This window comes from Ammodytes marinus (genome assembly GCF_949987685.1).
Source record: "Ammodytes marinus genome assembly, chromosome: 11".
Lineage (NCBI taxonomy): Eukaryota > Metazoa > Chordata > Actinopteri > Uranoscopiformes > Ammodytidae > Ammodytes > Ammodytes marinus.
Genome location: NC_137215.1, coordinates 30,230,268 through 30,248,825, shown reverse-complemented (window position 1 = coordinate 30,248,825; position 18,558 = coordinate 30,230,268). Strand labels below are relative to the sequence as shown.

Genomic DNA, 18,558 nt, shown 5'->3' with positions numbered 1-18,558 from the left:
TAATTTATATTTGCAGTTTACAAAAAATAAATCCTCTATATGTATTTCTTAGTATTGAATAATTCTATCATCATAAATCAACACCAAATTATGTGCACTTACACACAAACCGTGTTCCAGGGATCCAATTGTCATGTGAGGAAAGTTTGTTTTGTACGGTTATGAGAATATACCTTAGAAAATGTTCACTTCTCTGCCACACCCCAAAGTTACACAGTGCACCTTTAATATGAATGGTTCCTGTATTATGTCTGATCCCCCTGTCGTCAAACACAAACACCTCCATCAGAAGGCCACACTTGGGCCCAATCTAGATCCACCCCCTACACCCTATCCCTATCCACTATCCCTCCGTTTGCGCGTTCGCAGGGAGGGCCCGCCATATTGAGTGCCGTCCCAAACCACCAAGCCTCGAGTGTAAATGGGTTATGAAGCCCTCGATCACCAAGTCTGCATCGATGGAGGCTTAGCCCTACGTTTGACACAGGTGTCCGCCAATCAATTATGTGCGGAATGGAAGAGCCAAACCTACAAATGAGAGTTCCATGGAGTGTGTTTCCCGAATTAGAAATGAAACGTTCTCTTACCTCAAACAGACATTTGATTGATTATTTTTATGCATAGCCCTAAATGACGGAACCGGAGGGTAGCCTACAATTTAGCATATTGGAACGAACATGTTGTTTTACACTTGTTGAATTGACTATGCCACTTGTCTACCTTTAGTGTATTTTCAGGACCGTGGATAAAAGATGAAACGAAGCAGATGATTATTGTTTCCTTATATTGTTAGTAGGATTTGTGTTACTGTTATTTAAAGCCGATGAGGGGTAGTAATAGCGGCGGTGACGTCAGTCAGCTGGAGCGTCTATGCATGACTTTTCTTATTTATGACCACCCTTGCAGTGCATTATAATTTATGCACGCTAATTAACTGACGCGATTCGCGGGTCGTAATGGCAGATTAACGTATCATGACAAGTGGAATACATGCTTTAGCACACTATTGTTCTTTTCCCTGGTTTGGTATACTGCTGTGCATGTAAACTAAAAGGATAATTAAACAGCGGATCAAACACCCACCCGTATTTCCACTACATACTGATCTGGTAAAATTTAGAATATGCAGTTAGAAAATGATTTACAAAAAATAAACTATGCAGCCAAAGAAGCATGGGAGTGAGTTTGCTTTTATTCAATACTACATGTTATCCTCACATGCGTATATTATTATGAATGTAGGCTAAAGATTGTTTCAGGTCAATGCTTTGTACAGTATACGATTATCATCAATATCCTTTCTGAAATGTTCTGTGTACAGGTTAAGCATAAAATAACTTGGACTTGAAGGTAAAGTGTTAGCAAAACAGGCCTAAAAAAATACAAGGTTCTTATCGTTACCGAATTTATATATTAGTGTTTAAAATATAAATGCGGTGGAATTTGATTTAATGGTGAGAAATAAAGACTGACCAAAGCCGTGCCGTTGTTATACCCTCGCCCTTAATGATCGAGTGGCACTCCACAGCCGCGAGGGTGACTCCACAGTGAGTGACACTCGCCCACGGAGTGGGAGTGCCTAGGGAGTCATTTGGGATTGGGCCAAAGAGATAAGAACACAGCCCATCTCCCTCTCCCTCCCTCCCACACAAAGACAGTCCCTTTCCTTTTCTGACAACAACTGCTCTGTACAATGTGACCTGGGGATAGAGTCAATCATGATTTATGACCAACAGTGAGACAATACATCTCTTCTTCATTTACATCCCATGTGCCTTGTGCTAAAGTTGTACTTGTCTTGGGCTTAACAATCGCCCCTTAGAAATCAATTGAGGGGAACCCGTAAAACTTTGAATTTGCCTTCTTTGTTGTATTATTGGGAGAAATGACCATGTCTACCTGACTTCCTGTGGTCTCCTGGAAGCAGCGGCCCATGGTGTTCTTGGAGGAGGTGGCTGGCTGGTAGGCGTGCTGGCCGGGGTAGACTATGTTGTATCCGTGGTGCTGGATCTTCTGGCTGTTCTCTGTATGGTGGTGGTAGCTGTAGCTGCTGGATGATGAAGATGAAGAGGAGGAGGCGTGATGGCCGTTGGCGTGTTGGTTGTCCAGCTGGGACACCTGGTGCACCTGGACAGAGGCCTCTGGAGGGTGTTTGATGTGGATGTTGACAATGTTGGGGCTGAACACTGAAGGAGGGAGAAGCAGGAGAGAACAACAAGGAGCAAATAACATGAGGGCTGTGTCCACCCACTTCAAAATGCTACATTGTCGAAATCGAAATCTGATTAGTTGAATCCAGCCCCAATATATATATATATATATGTTTTATTTTATCTCATTGATCCATATTGTCATTTGCGACTTTGTAACACGCATCTTCTTACAGCAGGTTCACCGATGATGAAAAAGGAGAGTGTCGCTCCTGTACTCCCCCCCCCCCATATTTTCCATGTAGGTAAAAAAAAACACTTGTTTTAGGCTTTAAATAGGTACAGCTGCTAGTGGCATCACAATTGTTTGAGCCTGTTTGTCACTCACCAGGACTCTGGCCGTGGCTGTAGGTCAGTGGCAGTGTGTGTGTGGAGTGGACCTGAGTTTGGCTGTAGCTGCCTGACGTCTGCTGGTGGTGTCCGTTCTGAACCGGCATCTGGCAGAACTTTCCAGTGAAGCTGGGAGGGCACTGACACTTGTCCCGGGCGCTGCACTTGCCACCATTTATACACGGCAGATGACACACCACTGAAAAGAGAGAGAGAGAGAGAGAGAGAGAGAGTGAGAGAGAGAGAGAGAGAGAGAGGGGGGAAAAAGGGAACTAGAAGTAATTGATGCACTAATGGCCACCACACACAAATATAAAACCAAAAAAGGACTTTGCCACTATCAACACATCTGGTAGTGTATTTAGATTCACATTTGAGTAACTCTCTAAAACATCTGTCAATAATTAGACGTAAGTACGTCACAGTCCGATTGGTCTGCATCTGGAAGCTAAGCCTCAGGACTGGTAAACACAAATAGGGAGAGAAGTGAAAGTCTGTCTGGCTTTGTGCATTGCATTCAGTACTGAGTTAACGCTCAGGGAATCCACAGTGTGCATGTCAGCCTTCAAACAACATTGCAATCACAAGCTTTGTTGATAACCCTTTGTTTTACAGTCACCTTTGTACTATTAGTATTAACAAGGTAAATATATTCTAAATTGTAGTATATTATTGGTTAATTAAAAGTGTAGGTAAATACAGAGAAACTACAGCTGAAATACTAAAAAATAACCTCCACTATTACCCACTAGTTCTCTACTAGTGTGTACCCGTTTAGGTTATAATTACGTACTTCCAGGAAACACATTTTTAGAAATACCTCATCTATTACCCATCATCTAGCACACATGTTCAAGATCTGAAGGAAAACATTTTCAATTTGAAAAACCTGAAATATCACACAAAAGGTTTTGGCGCTGGGCTAAGGTGGAAATGTTGTCGTATCAATCAAAGAAAAGTGACGGTGGAAAAGGACGCACAAGTGTGTGTGTAGCATAAGCTACCAAATAATCTAAATACATTGTCATCTATAATAATGGGAGCATTGGCCAGAAGGGCATACTTTTCTAAAATCCTTACAAAAGAAAAATTAACTCTAGAACTCTCTAACACTCTAACATTGACAACCTGTTAAATCCTCGCAATAGCATCTCAAAATCCTGTCCTGAAAATAGTAGATACATCACCTGAAACGGGAGTTTGCCCTGAGGCCTTCAAAACAGCTGTTGTGAAGCCTCTGCCGAAGAAGCCTGATTTAGACTCTATCTGGACTTCTTAGCAGTTCTACACTGATATCCAACCTCCCATTCCTAAGCTAGACACTCGAGAGAGTGCTTTTCCACCGCATTAATAACTTTCTCAATGAAATGTCAGGTTTCAGAGCTAATCATAGCACAGAGCAGTGGTACACAGAGCAGATATGCATTTCCCAGGTCCAGATGATGACTTTCCACTATAGTATTATTATTATATTATTACTAAGGGACTGAGAAACTCTTGGAACTATAGGCAATAAATTAGGATTGTTGCTTTGTGGCTACTGCAAAAAAAAAATGACACGTGCAGAAGTCATTGCACATAAAATATAAGGCCATGGCGATGACAATGCCAAGCTACTTTCCTCTGATTAAAGAGCTACACGTGTCTGTTCCCTCCCATATTTATACTCACCACCCATTCCAAAATCTATTTGTTTTAATCTAACCATAAATGGTTTGTCTGGACTACAACTGACAAAAAATATGCTGGCAGCTGAATGCGTCTTTAATAAAAGGAAGCATGAGCTAAGGGCCAGAAAGCTCTCAGCACGTAGATAGGCTGCTATACCAAGACATAACACCAGGTAAATCCACTCAGCAGGCCACATGGGATACATATGCAACAATATCAATTGTTCAGAACCTAAAAAGTATCTTCAGACCATGTTGTAACTGTCATCATTAAAATATGCTGAAATTTTATTTGTATTTTCATATTATAAGATAAGTATATAGGGAATTCATTTTAGTTTATATTAATAATTTCATAATTGTATTCGTTATTGAAGTTTAAAACTTTATTTTAATAGTTTGTTAAATGACGTCACTAGAAAGGCGGATTGTGCTCTTGTGCGAGAAAAGAAAGACGTTTATTGATTACTCTTTGTCAGAAAGATATGCGGCATGAGAGGAGGTGAACACAGCTTGTGATATCGCATCGCCAAGAAGAAGAAAATCTAAGTTTATGTCCCTGTTAATAGCACGCAGCCAACCAGTTTTCACTATGAATCCCTCTAAAGCATTCGGCTAACAGCAGTGGTTTCCATACATGTAGTTTCAAGTCACCCCCTTAATACTTTTTGCTGTAACCCAAAATTCAGGAATAACGTCATTAGAATTTTGAGAAAACACTTTGAACATGACTGGACACTGGTAAGTATAAGGCTTGTTATGCTATTTTATCGCAGTATGGCTGGGAGAGACTGATGGAAATGTGCTTAGTTTTGCAGGTATTTGGTTATAGACCAAAATATTGGAAAAATACCTGGGGCGGCATTAAAGGTGGACATTAAAAGTCACCTATTGTGCAAAATCCACTTTTTCAAGTTTTTTCAACATTTATATGGATCCCCAGTATGTCTAGAGACTCCCAAAGTATGAGAAAAAACAACCCTCTCTTTTCATCCACCTTCACCTTTCTGAAAACCTGTGTTCAAAAACCCCAGTCAGATTTCTCTCCCCTTATGATGTCATAGAGGACAGGAGAGGAGAGGTGAATAAACCAATCAGAGGAGAGGTAGTGGATCGTGATAAAATATATTCCGATTTTGACTTAAGTAATTTTGACAACAAGCATTCTCCCGAATTGCTGACTCTACCTTTAATATCCATATTAATTAAATATTCTACTTTAAAATTTTTATGGAGTAGAGTTCTCATCTAAGGCATGCTATCATATCAGTTGGCTCTGTAAATGGGCTGCCTAGACTCAATTGCTGGGCCAGTAATTTAAAACAGGTCAGATATTTTGACTGTCAGAGTTCAACATCAGATGTAAATTTGAGAAAGGAATGAGAACCAGGAAAGTGTGTTTCTCTGCAATGGAGCAAGTAACTACAAACATAGAAGTGATTTAAAAAGTGCAATATTTAATTTTTCAACAGAGGGAAGTTAAGGTCTTTTTTGATTAGACTCATCAGGCCTAATGTATACAGTAACACTCTTGAGTTTACACATTTAGGTTTAAGTTCTCCATTACATAACTAGAAACACTGTGACAGAAAAAGACATGAAAAACAATGATACAGCCAGGGAGGCTTAGAGACAATCAGACAGGATGAAGAACTGGGCTGGAGTCCCAGGGAGCATTTTTCTACTGATTAGCTGGTGAAAAGCCCTCAGGCATCTGTCTAAAGTATAACCACTACTATTGGTTGAAAATAAAGTGGATTTCACTGTAATATAATCATTTTCAACAAGCATAGGTAGAAACTTTACAATTCACAAATTGAATGAAATATGCTATGCTTTATACAGCTTTTGTACGTTAATAGTTTTCGTCTGTTTATGAAACCCTGCTACAAACCTTATCTTCATGACCTAAAATCCTGAAATATATATCTTTTCATGAGCTGTTGGCTGACTTGTAAGTGTTCTGCCCATGACTTTCATTGTTTAATCATCAGGTAAGTGTAATTTATCCTGTCTCTGCTTTCCGAGCTCAGTCTGGAATTTAAATATGCGTTCAGCTTCCCAGCTCCTTGGCTTAGACCCACACCCTATCACAGATAAAGGAAGGGAAGATAGACTGAGGGACAGGGGAGGAAAGAAGCCAGCCTGGACTGGTATGTGGGACTGAAGCTTAAGACTTGTGCTTAAAAAGGTAAATACATTTAAATGAGGAGTGAATACACCCGTCAATATGCAGTGATTATTCATGCGTTTCCATGGGACAACTAGATTGGATTAAGACATATACCGAACTTGCCACTCGAATGGACCGCGTCACTTGTCTGAGTATACATGGCCTTTCAAATATTCGATAAAAGGCTGGAGCATGGCTGACTCCGCTATGCTAGGTGGCGCTGTAGCCCTTTCAACAAGTGGTTATAGAGCCACGTCCGGTTCCTTTCCGGCAACAACACTACAATTTATCACGTCGTCTCCTTCCACTTCCTTGTGAAATCCGCGGCAGGGATTCTCGAGCAAGCGCAGAACGAGAACTCCAATATGCGATTTGTGAACCTGTATACATGCAGGTAGAATGCCGACTATGAACGAGTTATCTAGGTGTTCTTATCCGACTTCGCTTGTCCGTTAATTTTCCGATTTGTGTGCGAAGTAGATCGGATAAAGGTGTTTAGCATTTTAAGTCCTGTTGAAGTCTTATTCGTTTATTTACCCCGATTATGAGTCTGCATGTAAACGCACTGACTGATCCTAATTGGGGTCATTGTACATAAAATCTATTGCTGTTTATCTCCTTCTACATTTTAAAGACAAATCCTTAAACAAATGTGTTATCTCCCGATGGCCTGTTCCATACATTATCAACTGATTTTATTCCTTCCAGTAGCAGTGTTAATACAGCTCGAGCAAAACAATGTTAGCATGGTAATATGCTAAACTAAGATGGTGACGGTAGTAAACATCATAGCTTCTTGTCATCAGCATGTTAGCATTGTCATTGTGAGTATAGGCTAGCATACTGATGTTAGCATTTAGTTCAGATCTTCACAATGACCTTGGTATACCCTTACAAAGCCACTAATGGCTTTAGACTATCAGGCTGTGTTCGGAAAGCCATACTAACATCCTACTCATACTCATTTTGACTTCAATTTGAGTATGTGACGGTTGGGTATGCGAGTTTGGGTATGCGAGAAATTCCCGGATGAGTACTAACTTCCGGGAAGATTTTTGGTATGAATCGATTGTATACTTTTCCTACTCAACCGCCCCACAATGCATTGGGTCAATTCTACCCGCCCAGGAAAATGAAATATTTTCGAACAAGTTGCTAGGCAACGACATTGTTTGGGGTCCGCGATCTGGTGCAGTCATTCATAAACTCTTACAATAGATAAGGGATGAAGATAAATACCTAACAACATTACGGCCTCCACACACATCCTACTTCTAATGCGCGTCTACCTCGCGTCTGCGTCTGACTTTTTGTCACTGACCGTGTAATCAACCTAGAGCGAGCACACATCCAACCTCAGACGCACTGCTGATGCACGTCAGAGGCACGTCTGAAGCGACGCTCCCCTTTACCTCAGGAGGAGGAGCCTATTTTTTTCTGAGAGTCGCGCGTCTCTCTCGGGTCTCTCTGCTTTAACTGATAGAGAAATACTCTGCTGCGAGTCATATTGACTTCATACCGGCAGCTTTCGCTGTAGTTTCACTATTTCCTGGTGTGTCCCTTTCAAAATAAGACTTCCAACAAGCGAAAAAAAAAAAAAAAAAAAAAAGGCAATGGGGCGCACGGATTACTGTCCAGACTCAATATTAGACTCAATATAAATCATATGTATCATAAATGACAGGAAAGAACTGACATTTTTAATGGGAATTATCTATGAAAACTCTATGTAGAAAGATAGGGCTTTTAGAAGCAGCGCTGCAGCAGCAGCAGCTGCTGAGACGTTCCATGTGTGTCCGAGAAAAATCCGAGAGACGCAGCAGTAAGGTAAGGCGACGCACTCCAGAGGTAGACGCAGGATGTGTGCAGAGGCCATTAGAGTTACTAAGTGAAATGAGTGATGTGAGTCTGATAGTGGAGAGAGATTAGAACAGATCGCTGTTCCACACACCGCGGCTCGTCCAGCTCAACTCACAGACAGCTGAGTGCTGTCTGATGAGCCGGACAGAGAGTGTCGGAGGGATCCTCCGCCTCAAAACATAAATATAAAACAAGAGGTCCAAAACACAGATGATGAACACAGGACTGTAAAAATCTAGTTCAATATCTAACCTGTAGAGGGCGGTTATACGCTAAACAGCGTCTAAACTGCCTGAATCTTACAAGAAGAAGAAGAAATTCTTCATTGCTTGAGTATACTTCAACTGAAAACGTTTCGACGCACCTCGCATACACAATCGATCTTTGAGTAGACAGTATGCAGTATATAGATGGTGAGTATGTAGGATGTAGGACGCTAGTATGGCTTTCCGAACACAGCCTCAGTGTTGCTTTGGGTATGTGCCAGGGAAGAAACACACATCAGCTGACTTCAATAAACAGGAGAATAGCACAAACTAAGCCAACACTGTCAGGCAAACAACATGGGCCGTGAACTGCTTTCAGATTTTGCTAAGTGTCAAAAAGTAATTTATATAGTAATATATTTAAATTTATTTTCTTCGATTTTTCGTTATTTTGCGTTGGTAGGCTCACATCCTCTGCACCTGTTGCCTGTGTATGAACTTACACTTGCCCGATTACACAGATAAGGACGCACTCAATACTGACCCAAACACTCCATTTCCACTGCCCATTGCCACACTGTCAAAAGCCGTTTGGTTATTGATCGCACGGTGCACATTCTCATGTCGAAGTTCACAAATGATGATATTCAAAGTGAGGGGATCCAGACATCACTAGAAATGCATTCCTGAGAAACAGCAGAGGAGCACCTATCCAGAGTCATATTCTGTTTGAACTGGTGTTACTCCACTTCTACTAATGAGTTGAGCTGAGTCAGGCTCAGGAATTCATCTTGTTCAGCTCTCCCATGTCTCTGCATGTGTGAAAGCCGCAGACACTGATCTGCTTTGGGTAAAGGACGGAGGCAGGCTTTGACACAGTGTGCTGGGTCTGTGCAACACATGAAAAGAACACCCACATCATTTACTCCATTTACACAGAAGCTGTTTCATGATATCCTGAGGTTTCAATCACGTTGTATTCAAGTCAATTCAAGGATTTTTTACACAATGCTTTTAAAGGGGAGACACAATAGTGTAAACTTCTACATGTATAGATATGATCACAAACTTTGCCAGTGGATTTCTTACATAAAAACAATTATTTTCTGTATTGCAAAAAATCTAGATGTTTCATTTAGCCAGAGTTTAAATCTTCATATAATTTTTTACAAATTAAGTTTTGCGTTACGGATAAATCATTGAAAATCTACCTGCAGACTTGAGCGTCTGGCACCAATCCTCACACATGTCTAACCAGTGATTCCCCCAGCGCTGTATGGCTAAGGCGGCTGCCTTAACAACGCCAGCCCCCCGCCTTGACAACTGACCGAAAAAAATAATAAAAAAAATATTTTTAGTGCTGCACAATTAATGTACAAGCAAGCGCAATGTGTGCTTGTGCATGGTCAAAAATAAATGTGCACATGTCTCAAGGCGTTTCTCTATCAGCTGCTCTGTGTGTGTGTGTGTGTGTGTGTGTGTGTGCATGTGTGTGTGTGTGCGGCTTTGCGTGCACGATCGCGCGGCGCGTGACTACGCCATGCACGCGGGAGAGTAAACGAGCAGAAGCAAGCCGACATTGACCTGGTGGCGATAATGAGCAAAGCTAGAACAGTTTATGGGCCCACTCACACTAGGGCCGTTTGCCTGTTCCGTGCTGCAGGAAGATTCAGCAGGATTCCCCCCCTCCCCACTCCCCCCGCTGGCCCGTGGTCACACTGCTCGTGAACTGGGCACAATTGCACCTTGCCTACGTCACCGTGCGCGTTTAGGATTCGGAGCGTAGTCTACTTGTAGGCTATACGACTGTTTGTGAATATTTTCATCCGGCCAAATTTGCATCATATATTCCACTTCCACATTAGAGCAACGAGAATCCTTAAGCTATTGTTTTTTTTAAATGTAGCCTTGACGTAATAGGTCGCGGTGGAAAGTCTCATATTTGTGCAGCACGCTGTTTATTATTAATATAACGGCCCGTCATCAGACCATACACCGGATGGTTTTATATCGACTGCTCTATCAAGTAATCTAAGTCAGAACTTTTTGTATGGGCAGAGATCGTTTTTTTAAGTGTCTTTATAAAGTTTCTTGTTAAACCTTAGTGTAGGCTACTGTTTCCTTATCACCGGGCCGCGGAGTCCCGCTGTGTGTTTTGGATTCGTCTCCACCGCCATGCGTAAAGGCAGTATTATGACAGCTGACGGGAGGAAAAAGAAAGAAATCATCTGACGAACGTGAGTAAACACGAAAACCTTTTTTCTTTGCTTTCTGCGCTCACCTATTTAGCTCTCTCCCTCTTTTATTAGCCCACACCTAGGCCTACACACACGTTCATTCTCACACATTTTATGTAGCTACAAGTCCAAGTGGTGGACAATTTTTGTGCCGACTAGTAAGGCAGCAGACGTTAACGGACTATGCATCCTTAATAAATTCACGTCAGGAACGCCGCCTGTGCGCTTGCTTGTGCGCGTGTCATCTCATTAGCATCTGTACTTTGGCCACGGCACACCTCTCCCAAGTGTGCCGTAGCCAAGGGGCTGTTCCGTGCTGGAATACGGATGGCGTGGTCACACTAGCCAAACGTTCTAGACTTTAGTATGCAAATGAGCTTGGGCACAGGGCCGCGGCCCTAGTGTGAGTGGCCCCTAAGACTCCACATCACCGTGGCAACACAACCTATCTATCAGCTCAGACAGCACAGAGAAAAGTCTGATGAATGCATGAGAGTGATGGCCCAGCCAAGTTTCAGTAAGTTTACAGAAGTGCCACACTGTTACTGTCTTTGACCTTTGGAGAAAACACATTGTATTTATTATTTCAACGATTGAGTTATTTTTCAAACAGCATGCTAGTGTAGGCCAAGAAGATTTATTTTCTGAATTTTTTCAATGCTGCTTTATTTTTACGTTTTCAATTGGGAAATACATGTTCCAAAACGACCAATAACCTCTGTATTTAAAAAGAAATCAAGCAAGTAGGCTAATAATAACCATTAATGAATGATAGGCTATCCCATCACAGTAGGCCTATTGTCCACAATAATCGCACAACAGCCCCCCATCCAAAAAGGAACTTAAAAAAAATTAAGATGTGCATACACATGTTAAGTGTATGGTCCATTAATTGTATTTAGTGTGTCTGCATAGTATTACACCAAAACAGTAGAAGTTTTCTTGAATTGTATTTTGAACTGTCTGTATGTTTGCACAAAATTGGTAACTGCAGATAGCAAACAAAATTGCACAAATCTGTTTGGTGTGTTCGGTGATGTCGGCCGTCGTTACGTTCGTTGACGTCGTTGTTAGGGATAATGTTTTATCATCTACACATCCACTAAACATAAATAGTTTTTTTCTGGCCATCTGATCCTTAGTAAGTCCAATGTTCACTCACTTTTTTGCTATACTCCTAATATATCTGTTTGTTTTGTGTTGGTTTGACTAAATGCTCCACAGTGTTCACTGGGTAGCCAGCAACTGTGTCTGTCTGCTGTTTTGTTCTGGGCAGGTAGAATACAGTGGCTTTAACAGAATCTTCTGGTAAAAAAAACTGATTCAACTAATGGCATAGTTAGTGAGAGCAGAGGTTGACATTTAATTTTTTTGGCATTTTCCATCTTTTTATTTGATGTGTTTTCAATCGACAGTTTTATTATCCCCTGTGTGAGTATGCGCACATCCGTGTGTGTGTGTGTGTGTGTGTGCGCGCGCTTGTGTGTGTGTAAGAGTGCTGATTTGTCCGAAAACCCAGTAAGCGAACAAAGACCCCAGGATCACTTACCTACTCTGAAGTTGGGTGCTGTCAGGGTGTCTGTAGCATGGCCGTTTTCACTGATGATGGTGGTGGTGTTTCCCAGCTCACAGTTGTTGTGACATCTGCCTCCTATGCAGGTCAGTTTGCAGATGGTTGGCGTGAAGACAACCTTGATCCTTCCTGTATGGTTGCCCACTGGTGCCCAAAAAACATGGCACAGACCAAGAGGAGGAGAGATAGGGAAAGAAGCACACAGGGATTTCCCTTTAGTTTTTTCTTTGATCCATTGTAAAATGTTAAATCACTTTCATGTTCAAGCTCATCAGAATTTACTGGGCGAGCCACTAAGGCTGGGTATTGGCTAAGGCTTCACGATATGACACGCATCACAATCAAAACATGATCTGTCACGATAGATTGTAAAAGCAGAACTGAAATATAAGTTGCTGTGTACGGTGAGGAAAATGTAATACATCAGATTATTGATTCAGCTGACAAATTTTGTAAAAAAACAACAACAATTCAGTTCAAAACTTTGATCGAAATAAAAAAAATGGCAATTCGAGGGAACTAGTCTCACTCTCAGACTTCTACAGGAGTGAAGGTTGTAGTTCACAACCCATTTAAAGGTTGGATTCTTTTTTCAAAATATCGATTTTTGCAGCTGACAATACGATACACATATCACGGTAAATAAATATCACGGTACATTGCTGTATTGATTTTTTAGCACAGCCCTACAAGCCAGTCAAAACAACGACAAGAAATCAATGTAGGTTTCAGTCTCAAATAACTTGTAATGTGTCGCCTTCCTGCGATTCTATACTTCCAACTACCCCTCTTGATACATATACCCTCCTCTTACAATGCTCATTAATCCAGTGCCGCCTCTTCCTGATCTTGAGATCACAGAGGTTTTTTTAAGTACAGGACATGAAAGCCTATCATTTCTCCCTCACCCAAATACAACTCAGCCCTCAGTACAGACAGTACAATACAGTACAGAACAGTGTTAATTTTGGCAGCATATTCTGATTTAGTCTTAGTCTTAGTCTTTTGAATATCACACCATCTAGTCTTAGTCCTATTCTAGTCATCTGAAATCTTTTAGTCTTAGTCTAGTTTTAGTCAACTAAATATAAGCATATTTTAGTTGACTAAATCTACAGCTGACTTCGTCGACTAAGTGTTTATTTCTTCATTAAATGGTATTAAGTTTTGAATATGCAATACAGACACAGATTTAATGGTTGTAATACAAAACATGTATTCTATTCTATCCTAATAATCTCACATAAAATCAGTGTACCTGACTGGATAGGGGTGAGGGGGGGTTTAAGAGCCTTTGCCCGGGGGCCCATTATCTCATGATCCGTCTATGAACCAACTGGATTCCACAATCTTTTTTCTTTTTGCGGGGAGCATGCACAAGCATTATTTATAAAAAATAAAAAAAATAAGTGGGGGGCCCCACACTAGGTCTTGAAATGGGCCCCGAGATCGCTAAGGCCGCCCCTTGGCAGCAGCAGCAGCACGCAGTTAAGGCGCTGACAAAAGTGAGCAACTGCGCTTTCCTTTAAGCAACACTGCTGCCGCTGTGTGTGTTCGGACTTCTATTGCATCAAAGCCTTTTTGATAATAAAATGAGAGGTTTTAATTGAACGCTGTCCATGCGTCGGAGTTGATTGTAACTTACTCAGGTGAAAACAGAAACAAACGGAGGGAGGCGGCAGTTTCACAGTTAATTTCCTATAGTTGCGCAGTCAGTTTGGGGACATGGCTCTGTGTATTCAAGCTCGAGACACAGCCTACTACAAACAGATCGCGGAACTTAGCCGTTCCCCTAGACAACGTTAACGGGCAGGATATCCCTGACTATCATTTTGTCCATCAAACCGCAGAGTTTTTCTGCACTGCGGCTCTCTCCACCCGCTCACACTGCCGAGGTCTCCCGTCGATTTTCACCGACACAGGGTTGCATTCGCTGCTTTGCACTGATTGGATTTCTTCCCAACTTGTCTCACAAAAAGAGTAGTTCTGATTGGATCTCTTCTCCATTCGTCCCGCCCTAACAGTTTCGTCTCGTTCCTATTCGTTCACTATAGTGTCAGTTATATTCGTCTCAGTCTTCGTCATCATATCTGCCTTTTTATTTAGTTTTTATTTAGTTTACGTCCGTGAAAAAGGTTCGTTGACGAGTATTTTTCGTCGTAGTCTTATTAAACGAAATTAACACTGGTACAGAAGAGTTAATAGTACAAGCTGTGATGCTGATATGCATCCCATCTAACTGTGAACAGGTAATCTTTTCTTTTTTTCCTCACTGAAGTTTTCAACAAGATATAGACAAAGCACGTGCAAACGTGTAACCGTTTGGTAAATCATAACCGTTTACGAAAAATCAATAAACGAAAACCGTTTTTTATTTTTTTTTAGTTTGGAAAATTATAATTTTTTCAAGAGTGGTGGGCGATGTGATCTAGGGGAGAAGGGGGTTATATGTCACACGGGTTGGTTGTCACAATCGTTATATCTCGGAACCAGAAGGCGCTGGCTGTTAAATTTTAGTATGTAAATATCCAGAATTGAGATCAGAGGTTACCTACATAGTCTTCCTTGGAGTTAGACTGCTGAATTTGAGGTGAGAGGACTGTTTGTGTTTTTCATGTCAAATTGAAACAGTGGAGGAAATAAGTATTTGATCCCTCACCGATTTTGTAATGAGCGGTCTATAATTTTAAAGCTAGGTTTAACAGTGATTGACAGAATATCAAAAAGAAAATCCAGAAAATCACATTAAAAAAATATATAAATTAATTGCATTTCATTGAGTGAAATAAGTATTTGATCCCCTACCAACCATAAAGAATTCTGGCCCCCACAGATTAGTCCTTGTGCTTTAAAAAGGTACTCCTAATCTCAACTAGTTTCCTGTATAAAACACACCTGTCTCAACTTGTTACCTGTATAAAAGACAACTGTCCACATGATCAATAAATCAAACTCCAACGTCTCCATCATGGGCAAGACCAAAGAGCTGTCTAAGGACATCAGGGACAAGATTGTAGACCTGCACAAGGTCGTAGTAGACTACAAGACCATTGGCGAGAAGCTGGGTGAGAAGGAGACAACTGTGGGGACAAGTGGACTTCACTGCATCGAGGGAACTATGGATGAGGCCATGTACCACGAAATACTGGGTGACAACCTCTTTCTCTCAGCCAGGTCCGTAAAAATGGGTCGTGGATGGGTCTTCCAGCACGTCAATGACCCTAAAAATAGGAGTGGCTCAAGAAGAAGCACATTACATTTTTTGTAAAATCATTAAAATGAAAGTTTCAAAAGAAGAAGCACATTAAGGTCATGGAGCCTAGCCAGTCTCCGGACCTTAATCCAATAGAGGGAACTGAAGCACAAGCGACAGCCTCGAAACCTTAAAGATTAGGAGAGGATCTGCAAAGAGGAGTGGTCCAAATATCCTCCTGAGGTGTGTGCAAACCTGGTCATCAACTACAAGACACGTCTGACCTCCGTACTTGCCAACAAGGGTTTCTCCACAAAGTACTAAGCAATGTGTTGATAGATAGGAGATCAAATACTTATTTCACTCAATGAAATGTAAAATCATTTTTATCTTTTTTATGTGATTTTCTGGATTTTCTTTTTGATATTCTGTCTATCACTGTTAAAATAAACCTAGCATTAAAATTATATTCCGTTCATTTCATTGTAAGTGAGGGATCAAATACTTATTTCCTCCACTGTATCTCCTCAGTATTTTTCTTCTAGGCTTTTACACAATGGGTTTATAACAAAACACTTGTTACCCTAAAAAAGTGTGAAGGGTAAGCTATAGTTTCGATTTTTGTTAGCAAGCTAATTAGTTGTCAGATGGTTGTTGGCCTTGATAATAGCGAGAAATTCCAGTTGGGGTTGGTTGTCACATGTTATCCAAAGGCTGCAGTCAGAAAAGGAACCCAATAACAAAAGAAAATGTCAAGCTGTATCCTCACTGACACCCCAGAGATGGAGAGAATAGAGCAGGAAAAGGCAGCTAGACTGCAAAAGAGAAAAAGGGCAACAAAATCAAAACGAACCAGTGCATCCCAAACTAGACCAGTTGCCAAGGCTACTGCACCCCAGTGCACTCCACGCCAGCTGGGGAAGAAGAAATAGAAGATGTGTGTAGCCTAGTTGAGTAGGCTATTATTGTTAGACCTATTCGTTTTGTTCTTTATGTTTTTACATACAGTAGGTTGGTCTTAATATGGATTTCCTGTTTGTTTATTCCTTGCTCATTTTGTGTTAAGATGCATAAAGTTATGTATGCCTATTTTTCAACTAGACAATGAAATTAAACTTTCAAATTTAGTTCTGGTTTCTTGCCTTCTTTTTAAGATTTTTCCCATTACGATAACATTGTGACAAACAACCCCATAGTGTGTGACAATCGACCCCTTGATGGGGTTGGTTGTCACAATGTGTTAGAGTGTCTTTGATGGTAAATTTCTTCTTTATTACAATAAGTTAGAAAAAGTGAGGGGTACAAATTTCAAGCCAACACCTTAAGCTTCAATTTAATGTAGGAATGACTATTGAAAGATGTTTAGGTGATGAGCAATTCTCACTAGAGTAAAAAGTGTGCCTACTAGCCCCGGTCTCCCCTACTGAAGGCTACTAAAGCAGCTAACACAATACATTATTGTGTTTGGTTACAATATTTATTCATTGAACTATTTAACTGCTCCACAAGCCGACAACAGCCCCGACAGCGGGAGTCAGTCTAATGGCAGATGATCATTAGGCAGTTATGATCAATTCTTGAAATCAAAAAGCAAAATTCTGAAATAATGGCCTCTCTGCCTCTGTCTATCTGACTGCCTGACTTTCTCACTGCACACTTTCACTCCAACAGCATCGGCAAACAAATAAATAATTACGTCATAATGTACGCATATAAATGTTCTAGTTCTCTCAAAAGGTACATGAGCTTTTCCAAAACAAAAATGTTGTGGACAATTTCCTGCCACTGTTCCTCTTTTTGGGCGTTTACATTAAGCCAGTTTCCTGAAACAGTTTTTTCAATTACTGCAAATACAATTTTAGATAAGTAGAGCTATTCTCTCATCACAACATCTTGAATATTCCCAAAATACATCACAGGGCAGGTATTTGGAATTTCATATCCCAAATTTCATATTTTGAACTGCATTGACATTCTCCCAATATAACCTTTACTTTGTACAGTTCCCAATAATAGAGTTTAAGTGTCGTTTCCCCAAAGCTTTCCCCAAAAGCATCTCTTAATCTTTCTTACTACTGTGCAAGAATATCTGTTTAGAACACAACTCTTCAGGTACATTTGACTTTTTCTTGAAATTCTTTCAATCTGATTCACCTCTCTCAATTCTTTCATATCTGTTTCTGTGTGGTGGTTCTTGGCTATCCGTGTGTAAGGTCCAAACCCCTGTCTCCAGTGCTCTGTGCTATGTCTATGGCTGTCAGCTGTTCACACCAGAGAGTGCAGACGCATGGAGCGAAGCCAAGCAATCAAAGGAATGTTTTCTAAACCTGAGAGCAGGGAAAACCACTGGATACGACGTTTACAGGCTACCTAAACATTCGCTAATAGGTGCAAAAATCAGCTATCAAAGAGGGAACTAATACGATGCCGTGGTTACAGCAAAATGCCAATGGAAAAGGCGGTTATAGATATGCTGCCAAGACCATATATGGACGTCTAAGATTTGAAGTCTAAACATGGTTTGCCCAATTCCCTTTAGGTGGGAAGATTTCCAAAAAGAAATGGGAAGAAAAGAGTGGCAAGGGTAAAATGACTGCTCATTTTCTACATTAAAAAGGAACAATCCATAACCAATAGTTTTTTTTTATTTTTGCATTTTTATGCTTTATTGATAGTGTAGAGACAGAGTTGAAATGGGGCAGAGAGGGGAGTGACATGCAGAGAACGGCCGCGGGCTGGAATCGAACCCGGGTCCACTGCTGGCCGAGGCCCATAGGGGGGACGCCCTACCAACTGAGCTAAGGGCGCCCCCTCCATAACCAATTGTTAACAAATAGTTCAAAAGAACACAGCTGGAAACTACTTACAGATTGATTGTCACTGTTCTGAAGGCCTTTTCTTAGAAATGGATGGCTGTGGTCATCCCACAGCGGTGTACAGGACAGAGAACTCATGGTCGGAGGCTGCTTTTATTGTGGTCAGGGATTTAAACGTCAACCTGATTATATTATTTATACCATCAATTACCGTATGGATATTTCCAAATCAGATGGCTGAGGTTCACAGCTAAGTCCATGCTTAATTTAAAGCACAGGCCAGGCCAACA

At 41.0% G+C, this 18,558-nt stretch overlaps 1 protein-coding gene across 4 annotated transcripts in view; it reads right to left on the bottom strand.

The window, feature by feature from the left end:
* Positions 1-18,558, bottom strand: part of ltbp1 (latent transforming growth factor beta binding protein 1) — a 144,007-nt gene that overhangs the window by 82,336 nt on the left and 43,113 nt on the right. For all 4 annotated transcript variants that reach the window (XM_080036965.1, XM_080036966.1, XM_080036967.1 and 1 more), the window contains exons 5-7: positions 12,236-12,403; positions 2,539-2,739; positions 1,900-2,186 (exon numbers count right to left, since the gene is read on the bottom strand). In XM_080036965.1, coding sequence (XP_079893091.1) covers positions 1,900-2,186; positions 2,539-2,739; positions 12,236-12,403 — 656 coding nt within the window. The remainder of the gene's footprint in view (positions 1-1,899; positions 2,187-2,538; positions 2,740-12,235; positions 12,404-18,558) is intronic.